The sequence below is a fragment of the Oncorhynchus nerka genome, linkage group LG17, assembly GCF_034236695.1.
Source record: "Oncorhynchus nerka isolate Pitt River linkage group LG17, Oner_Uvic_2.0, whole genome shotgun sequence".
NCBI classification, from domain to species: domain Eukaryota; kingdom Metazoa; phylum Chordata; class Actinopteri; order Salmoniformes; family Salmonidae; genus Oncorhynchus; species Oncorhynchus nerka.
Window position 1 is genome coordinate 22,779,463 of NC_088412.1, and position 10,473 is coordinate 22,789,935.

Below are 10,473 nucleotides of genomic sequence, written 5' to 3' on the forward strand. Positions count from 1 at the left end.
TTCTCTACTATTGGTTATATACACTAGACACCTTGACTCTCCAGTCTCCCCTTCGGTCTGCCAAAAATTGGACTACCTGCACAAACAGAGACCATATGGGTTTTTCATTTCAATTTCCAAATGAAGTAGGAGTTAATCTAACAAGCCTTCAGACAACATGGACAGCATCATGACTAACAATAGTGTAAAGAGAGTGAAACAAGTGTTTGTCTTACAGTGCATGGCAGAGTCATTAGTTAGGTGATAATGGCATTGAATCCTCACTCTGGCCATCAGCTACTTACCTGACTCACACACAGACACCCAACAAGCATGAAGCAGTGTCTGTCAGAAGGTTCAATGCTTAAACTGATGACAATCAATCAAATAAGTGAATTTTCCTTGTTAGGGAAAATGTGTGGAGTGGTATATACAACAAGACAAAGGACATACGGGACAAGTGGATCTACAGTGCCTTTGGAAAGTATTCAGACTTCTTAACATTTTGTTACATTACAGCCTTATTATGAAATGGATTCAAAATAATAATAATAAATCAACTCTGCAATCTACATGCAATACCCCATAATACCAACGCAAAAACATTTTTGTAAGTCGCTCTGGATAAGAGCGTCTGCTAAATGACTTAAATGTAAATGTAAATTTTAGTCTTTTCAAACAGCTCTTATACTAAAAGAGCGTTATCATAATTTTCACAGTATCATTCCAATCTCATAGTATGTACAGTGCATTCGGAAAGTATTCAGACCCCTGCACTTTTTCCACATTTTGTTACGTTACAGTCTTATTCTAAAATGTATTAAATACATTTTGTTCCTCATCAATCTACACACTATACCCCCCAGGTTTTTAAAAACATTTGCAAATGTATTAAAAATAAACACACCCTATTCGGACCCTTTGCAATGAGACTCTAAATCGAGCTAAGGTGCATCCTGTTTCCATTAATCATCCTTGAGATGTTTCTACAACATGATTGGAGTCCACCTGTGGTAAATTCAATCGATTGAATATGATTTGGAAAGGCACACACCTGTCTATATAAGGTCCCACAGTTGACAGTGCATGTCAGAGCAAAAACCAAGCCATTAGGTCGAAGGAATTGTCCATAGAGCTCCGAGACAGGATTGTGTCCAGGCACAGATCTGGGGAAGTGTACCAAAACATTTCAGCAGAATTGAAGGTCCCCAAGAACACAATGGCCTTCATTATTATTGGTCAGGGAGGTGACCAAGAACCTGATGGCCACTCTTGACAGAGCTCTAGAGTTCCTCCTCTGTGGAGATGAGAACCTTCCAGAAGGACAACCATCTCTGCAGCACTCCACCAATCAGGCCTTTATGGTAGAGTGGCCAGATGGAAGCCACTCCTCAGTAAAAGGCACATGACAGACCGCTTGGAGTTTGCCAAAAGGCACCTAAAGACTCTCAGACCATGAGAAACAACATTCTCTGGTCTGATGGAACCAAAATTGAACTCTTTGGCCTGAATGCCAGTCGTCACGTCTGGAAGAAACCTGGCACTATGAAGCATGGTGGTGAAAGCATCATGTTGTGCAGATGTTTTTCAGTGGCAGGGACTGGGAGACTAGTCAGGATCGAGGCAATGAATGGAGCAAAGTACAGAGGGTGATCCTCAATGAAAACCTGCTTAAGTTCTTAGGACATCAGACAACCAAGACAACGCAGGAGTGGCTTCTGGACAAGTCCTTGAGTGGCCCAGCCAGAGCCCGAACTTGACCCCAATCAAACATCTCTGGAGAGACCTGAAAGTAGCTCTGCAGCAACGCTCCCCATCCAACCTGACAGAGCTTGAGAGGATCTGCAGAGAACAATGGGAGAAACTCCCCAAATACAGGTGTGCCAAGCTTGTAGCGTCAAACCCAAGAAGACTTTATGCTGTAATCGTTGCCAAAGGTGCTTCAACAAAGTACTGAATATTGTGTAATATTTCAGTGTTTTTTTTATTTATGACCCATTATCTATTAAAAATTCTAAACACCTGTTCTTGCTTCGTCATTATGAGGTATTGTGTGTAGATTGATGAGGGGAAAAAAACAATTTAATCAATTTTAGAATAAGGCTGTAAAGTAACAAAATGTGGAAAAAGTCAAGGGTTCTGCATACTTTCCGAAGGCACTGAACAAAAATAAACTCAAAAATTAAAGTGTTGGTCCAATGTCCCATGAGCTGAAATAAAAGATCCCAGAAATGTTCCATACACACAAAAAGCTAATTTCTCTCAAACTTTGTACACACATTTGTTTACATCCCTGTTCGTAAGCATTTCTCCTTTGCCAAGATAATCCATCCACCTAACAGGTGTGGCATATCAAGAAACGAATTAAAACAGCATAATCATTACACAGATGCACCTTGTGCTGGGGAGAATAAAAGGTATCTAAAATGTGCAGTTTTGTCACAACACAATGCCAGATGTCTCAAGTTGAGGGAGCATGCAATTGACATGCTGTCCGCAGGAATGTCAACCAGAGCTGTTGCCAGAGATGTAATGATAATTTCTCTACCATAAGCCGCCACCAACGTCATGTTAGAGAATTTTGCACTATGTCCCACTGGCCTCAAAACCGCAGACCACGTGTAACCACACCAGCCCAAGGGGGGTGCTGAGGAGTATCTGTCTGTAATAAATCCCTTTAGTGGGGGGGAAACTAATTCTAATTGGTTTCAATTGACTGATTTCCTAATGTGAATTTTAACGCAGGAAAGCCTACAAGTAATCCTCATCATCATGATCCCCACACAGTCAGCCATAGGATGAAGGCAACTTCGACAAAGCATTCCAGGTTAAGCTGGTTGAGAGAATGCCAAGAGCATGCAAAGCTGTCGTCAAGACAAAGGGTGGCTACTTTGAAGAATATAAAATATATTTTTTATTTGTTTAATACTTTTTTGGTTACTACATGATTCCACATGTGCTATTTCATAGTGTTGATGCTTTTACTATTATTCTACAATGTAGAAAATAGTAAAATAAAGAAAAACCCTTGAATGAGTAGGTGTGTCGAAACTTGACTGGTACTGTATTTTAAACAAAATACAAACATCTGGATAAGCATCAAAAACCTACATAGGAGAGTTTGAAATTAGGTACTGTTTCTCCATGATAAACGTACTGTATTTATTCATGCAGGAGAAAAAAAAGCAACATGAGATAGCACTGCTATCCGGGTGCCTTGATGAAGTCTCCACATTATCTTTGTGATCTTGGGACAAGAAACTCGGTTCATAGTTGTGACAGTCATCGTTACATCGTGTGTGAAGGCTAAAAATGTAACGAAGTGAAGATCATATCAGGATCACAACACAATAGCTTGTGTCGCAAAGAAAGCAACAAAGTACATGAGATGTTGCCTTTATGCAAAGCACTGGTTAAAATCTGTGCCTCCACTTATAATCAAAATCGTTCATTTGACACTTTAAAAGTTATGGCAGTTTCTTTGCCTTCCCCCAAAGAGGATAAAGACTTAGCTTGTACTATGATATAGCCGTTATTAATATCCAAAGCCTCATACATTAGACACTTTGATATTTGGACAAATTATTTCAAAAGGATTGAGGTTATTTCGTTTGTAAGTGTTAGTCCAAGGCTTTTCAAACATGTATCAGTTGTATATTTACACACATTTTACAGTAACACTCCTCTTAACATTGATGTTAGGCTGCATTGCTTACATATACCACGCTTACAAGTTTACGTAGCTGTAACTAAAGTTTATTTAACAGACAAGTCAGAACTTCCCTTCATTTGCTCAGGTGGGATGTCCAGCACAAATTCTTCATTAACACGAATAGAGTAAGAAGAAATCTATAATAAGACGTGTAGAGAAGATATCTAGTAAACCTACTGTATGGGTCAATTGCATTTTTAAAAATCACTAAAAACGAGTCTCAAAACTTTGCACATTCAAACAATATGTGAGTCAGCGTCCATGCTGCATGCAACTGCTTACAGAAAAACAACATACTTAGATTCCATATCTTCTCAAATAGAATGTCACGCACAAAATCGTTGTTCGAAGTAGCAATTATGTTATTTATTGCAATCGCTGCATGAGCGCTATATTTGATATTTAAATTCTAGACAACGATACATTTATAACCCCAAATGAACAACTATTCGGTTGATTGCGATAATGTTGCGATCATGTTTTAATAAATATCTTCTAAAATAACGAGAAAGTTAAAACAAAACAAAAAAAAGTTAGAGACGTACCATCGCGGGAGCAAACAACACTCAGGAGAGCCAGCGAGTAATGTACAGACCTATACATTATGGTAGCTATAGTTTAGAAAGTTGGAGCTTCCTTTTAACCAGGTAAAACTCTTAAATAGTCCATAATTCACTTACTTTTCTCTCGCTTGGCTATCGGAAGGGACGACAGCTCCTTTACCTTTAGCGTACATGCTGGATTCTGTTTTAAGACTTTTACCCCACTCAACACCTGTCAAAGAAAGCAGCCAGCCAAACGTTCTATCTCCATAGCTACCCCTTTAGTGTTTTTCCTTATCCTCCTCCTCCTCCTCCCCCCTCCTCCTCCTTTTTTTCACATCTCCAACATTGGCCACAAATCAGGCACAGTTTCTATTGGGGGAACTTGAAACAGACCGATGGTGGATTTTTTTTCCCCTCAACCGCTGTTCGAGAATGCATTCACACTCCCTCCGCTAAAGATGGTGGGGGCTTCTTAAAGGGGAACGCACACGCTTCTTGTTTACTGACCTCAGAAACATGTAAGAATTGAGGTAGGAAAAACTGAAGCCTTCCATTTAGGCCAGCATTTCCCAAACTCGCCCATTGGGATCCCAAGGGGGGCACGTTTTTGTTTTTGCCCTATCACTAACTGATGGTTTACATTTCTCAAATCATAAATTCAAAAAGACTACTGGATTGACCAAAGGCTCAAGCCCGTTTTATCCGCACAGCAACATTGACTTAATTTACTGAGCAGTCCTAGGTAGCTGAGGGGTTGGACAAATACATTTCATGGTAGCTAATTGAATTACACAAATAGCCAAACTGACCATGATGTGAAAGACTACTGCCTGCGTGAAAACGTATCAAAATAATGAGTCGCAGTCTCCCCAAATGTAGCAGTTACAGTGTTGTGCTTCACAACTGAGTCAAGTATGTATTATTATTTTTGAATGAGGACATAAGTTTGACTGTTGGTGAGCCAAAGTAGATATTTAGTGTGTGCTTAGTGTTGTAGCAGTTGTTGTCATCTTTTGCTTAGTGTTGTAGCAATTCTTTAGCGATTCATAGAATCACATGATGAGGAACCTTGTCTGAGACATAAAAAACATTGTAGTCTCCAGACCAAAAGCTAGTTGGAGTGGTGAGCATCAACAGCCAGGGTGTAAACCAGTCGGTTACATTGGTGCCATGACCTGTATCAAAGAGCTGAGGTTGATGATGAGAGGGGTTTAAAGGGGAGTGAATGTAAAGCAGGCAGCTAGTCTGGAGAGTTGTAGCCTTTGCCTGTCGAGTAACCTCCACCTAGAGACCTAAAAAGTAAACTGACCCCCCCCCCCTTCTTATTGTCAGTTGTTGCCTCAACTTACTGTCATTGTCAACCTAATGATCGAATTGAATAGCTACGTTCTGCCTCTATCGTTAAGATCCTAAGTGGCTGGGGGTGGAGCTACTCAGGTTCAATTATTTATGGCTTTGATATGGTTAAAAATAACCCTCATAGACCACCACACTGCACCGAGCAACCTTCCTCTGTAGCAAACGTCTTTGTTATACAATGTCAATAGAAACACAATGGATATGTGTAGTGTAGCAACCATTTCAGATATTCTACAGTTGGAAGAAAAAATCTATAAATTGCAGTCCAGCAGGGGAATTCCCCCAGCTCCTCCCATTGTGGGGGGGCCAAATGATAATTAATCACAGGTTGAATAATTTAATGCAGAGCCAATGGATGCCTTCCCCAGCCCATTTCTCAGGTGTGTGTGTGTGTGTGTGTGTGTGTGTGTGTGTGTGTGTGTGTGTGTGTGTGTGTGTGTGTGTGTGTGTGTGTGTGTGTGTGTGTGTGTGTGCTGGGGCCTCTTTTGGGTCCAGAGACGGGGAGCGCAGAGCACATCTCGTAGGGGGCTTGGGCTAATGCACCTAAATGTGCAAAGTATGATTTCAAACATGGATGAAATTGACATTTGGGTACAGGACTCGTGTCCTGACATTCAAACATGGTTAAATGGTTCTGTCTCTAATAAAGACATTGAAGTAAATGATTATAATGTATTTAGATGTGACAGATTACAGAAAGGGGAGGAGTGGCCATATATGTCAAATATAATTTCTTGGCATCCCAATCTTTAAATATTTCTGTTCCCAAGGTCATCAAACACACAAATGTGGTTGAAGATGTGTCCATAAACCAGAATACACATTAATTGTTGCTGGGATTTACCGACCCCTGCTGCCATTGCGGATGCTGTGGGTATTATATCTGAGCGTTTACCACCTTTTCTGTCTTTGGAGTTTGTCATTTTAGACAATTTGAATCTAGATTGGCTATCCCCGGCCTCAAATCAATATAAGAGTATATGCATTGATTTTAATCTGACTCGACTGATCTCAAAACCCACACGGCGAAATTTGAAAAGCCCTATTAACTCCTCATTGATTGATTTAAATCTTACAAATAACCCCTATAAATATTGTCTAGTGGAACATTTGCATTTGATCTCAGTGATCATTTTCCCATAGTATATATTAGAGATATGAAACAGCAAAATACTAATCCTTGTTTAATTTATTAAGAAGAGACATTTTTAAAGTTTTCTCCTCAAGGGATTTGACATGTTCTACTCTGCCACTGTCTCCTGTATTCCTGATCCTGAGTTGGCTCTTGAAAATGTCTCCTCCATATTTATTCCTCTGGCAGATAAACACGCACCTTTTAAACAATTCAGAGTCAAAGATAGATCTAACCCTTGGTTTTCTTCTGAGCTATCTCAGCTCATTCAGACAAGAAATCAGGCCTGGACCAAAGCAAGGAAAACTGCTCTGTAGTGGACTGGCAACTTTCAGACAATTGAGAAACAGATGTACTATCTCGATTAAGGAAGCTAAATCAAGCTACTTTTTAAGCTCTATCTTTAGCTGCTGGGGATCCTTCTAAATGTTGGAAAACAGTAAATGTTGGAAAACTTTGCTCAGACGCGAAGTGGTAGGCCACACAAGCTCACAGCCCATATCCCAAGATGGCGCAGCAGTAAGACGTGTTTGTTTTTGTCCCATGTAAATATTCAGTTTTTTCCTTTTTTTGTATACATTTCATTATATTTCAATCTCTTTCTTCCATTTTCGAATTAAACATACCTTCCTGCAACCCGCCTCACCCAATGTGGTACAGATCTGCAATTTTTTTAGACCTTATAACTGGAGCCTTCATCAGAAGCTAGCCATCAAAAGCTGGCCAGCTAATTAGCTATGAACTATTTAGTCATTGTTAGCCACTGTTAGCGGTCTTTAACTTTAGCTCGGACACCAGCCGCTTTAGCCCGGATAATACTTGCCTGTCTGCACAGCCCATATATCAGATATCACATATCAGCCCTGAGCATATCAGACTGCTTTTCCCCCCACTACATCACCAGATTCTTGCCGCAAGCTCTGGACCATTACATCGGATCTTCACAGCTAGCTAGCTGCTACTGAGTGGCTATTGTGGCTAACGCCCTTGTCCAGAAGCATGCACCAGTTAGCCTCGAGCTAGGCCCATCTCCCGGCTAGCAAACGAAGTACACCAACTACAATACCTCTCTTGCCAATTGGCCTGGACCCTTTGTCAACACGGAGCCCCGCCGATCCAACACGACTCGTCTGCTGGTCTGCTGACTTAATTCAGCCGATGTGCTCTCAACCGGCCTCTGAGTCGTGGATGTTGGTCATGATCCATCTGCTAGCCCCGGCCCGCTAGCTTCCTGAACGTTGTGTCTCCCACTCAATAACCGACTACCGAACTGCTCCCTGTTTAATCTAGTGCTGCTCATTGGACCCTATGATCACTCGGCTACACAGCTGATGCATACTGGACTGTTCATTAACACGGTACTTAATTTTGTTTATTTGTCGACCCCAGCCTCGAACTCAGGCCCCGTGTGTAGCTAACTGACCCTCTCTGCCCATTCATCGCCATTAACCTGTTGTTGTTGTCTTAGCTGTTTACCCGCTGTTGTCTCACCTGTTGTCTTAGCTCTCCCAATCTACACCTGTGCTTGCTTTATGCCTCTCTCTAAAGTCAATATGCCTCTAATACTGTTGTTTAGGGTAGCTCTCATTGTTTTATTTTACTGCGGAGCCCCTCATCCTGCTCAACATGCCTCAGATAGCCCCCTTGTCCCACTTCCCACACATGCGGAGACTGCACCTAGCTTGACTGGCGCCTCCAGAGATGCAACCTCTCTAATCGTCACTCAATGCCTTGTCTGTACACTATGCCATCACTCATTCATATATCCTTATGTACATATTCCTTATCCCCTTACACTGTGTATAAGACAGTAGTTTTGGAATTGTTAGTTAGATTACTTGTTGGTTATCACTGCATTGTCGGAACTAGAAGCACAAGCATTTCGCTACACTCGCATTAACATCTGCTAACCATGTGTATGATTTGATTTGATTTGATTTGATGCCCTGAATCTATCCTACCACACCCAGAAATCTGCTCCTTTTATTCTCTGTTCCCAAAGCACTAGACGAAAGCATAGCCTTGAGCCGTACCCTCATCCTACTCCTCCTCTATTCCTCTGGTGATGTAGAGGTTAACCCAGGCCCTGTGTGTCCCTAGGCGCTCTCATTTGTTGACTTCTGCAACTGTAAAAGCCTTGGGTTCATGCATGTTATTATCAGAAGCCTCCTCCATATGTTTGCTTTATTCACTGCCCTAGCACACTCCGCCAACCCCGATGTCCTAGCCGTGTCTGAATCCTGGCTTAGGAAGGCCACCAAAAATTCTGACATTTCTATCCCCAATTACAACATTTTCAGACAAGACAGAACTGCTAAATGGGGTGGAATTGCAGTCTACTGTAGAGAAAGCCTGCAGAGTTCTGTCATACTATCCAGGTCTACGCCCAAACAGGTCGAGCTTCTAATTTTAAAGATCCATCTCTCCAGAAATAAGTCCCTCACTGTTGTCGCTTGTTATAGACCCCCCTCAGCTCCCAGCTGTGCTCTGGACACCATATGTGAATTGATTGCCTCCCATCTATCATCAGAGTTCGTACTGCTAGGTAACCTAAATTGGGATATTCTTAACACCCTGACCATCCTACAATCAAAGCTAGATGCCCTCAATCTCACACAAATTATCAAGGAACCTACCAGGTACAACCCCAAATCCGTAAACATGGGCACCCTCATAGATATCATCCTGACCAACTTGCCCTCTAAATACACCTCTGCTGTTTTCAACCAGGATCTCAGCGATCACTGCCTCATTGCCTGCATCCGTTATGGGTCCGTGGTCCACCCTTCATCACTGTCAAACGCTCTCTAAATCTCTTCAGCGAGCAGACCTTTCGAATCAACCTGGCCCGGGTATCCTGGAAGGATGTTGACCTCATCCCGTCAGTAGAGGATGCCGTTTTTTCTTTAAAAGTGCTTTACTCACCATCTTAAATAAGCATGCACCTTTCAAAAAATGTAGAACTAAGAACAGATATAGCCCTTGGTTTACTCCAGACTTGACTGCCCTCGACCAGCACAAAAACACCCAGTGGAATACTGCATTAGCATCGAATAGTCCCCGTGATATGCAACTTTTCTGGAAAGTCAGGAACCAATACACACAGTCAGTAAGGAAAGCAAAGGCTAGCTTGTTCAAATGAAAATTTGCATCCTGCAGCACTAATTCCAAAACGTTTTGGGACACTGTAAAGCATGGAGAATAAAAGCACCTGCTCCCATATGCCCACTGCACTGAGACTAGGAAACACTGTCACCACTGATAAATCCACGATAATCGAGAATATCAAGAAGAATTTCCCGCCCAATAGCTCTGCACCCCCCGCAGTAGCTGACCCAGCCCCCCCTGCTTCTCCTTCACCCAAATCCAGATAGCTGATGTTCTGAAAGAGCTGCAAAATCTGGATCCCTACAAATCAGCTGGGCTAGACAATCTGGACCCGCTCTTTCTAAAATGATCCGCCGCCATTGTTTCAACCCCTATTACTAGTCTGTTCAACCTCTTTCATATTGTCTGAGATTCCTGAAGATTGGAAAGCGGCCGCGGTCATCCCCCTCTTCAAAGTGGGAGACACTCTAGACCCAAACTGTTACAGACCTATATCTATCCTTCCCAGCCTTTCTAAAGTCTTCGAAAGCCAAGTGAACAAACAGATCACCGACCATTTCGAATCCCACCGTACCTTCTCCACTATGCAATCTGGTTTCCGAGCTGGTCATGGGTGCACCTCAGCCACGCTCAAGGTC

The 10,473-nt window shown here is 42.0% G+C and overlaps 1 protein-coding gene across 2 annotated transcripts in view; it reads right to left on the reverse strand.

Moving 5' to 3' along the window:
* The window catches only part of LOC115144899 (single-stranded DNA-binding protein 3-like), a 140,040-nt gene extending 135,488 nt beyond the window's left edge, over nucleotides 1-4,552 (reverse strand). For both annotated transcript variants that reach the window (XM_029686017.2, XM_029686018.2), the window contains exon 1: nucleotides 4,372-4,552. In XM_029686017.2, coding sequence (XP_029541877.1) covers nucleotides 4,372-4,427 — 56 coding nt within the window. In that variant the 5' untranslated portion in view covers nucleotides 4,428-4,552. The remainder of the gene's footprint in view (nucleotides 1-4,371) is intronic.
* Nucleotides 4,553-10,473: the final 5,921 nt, after the last annotated feature.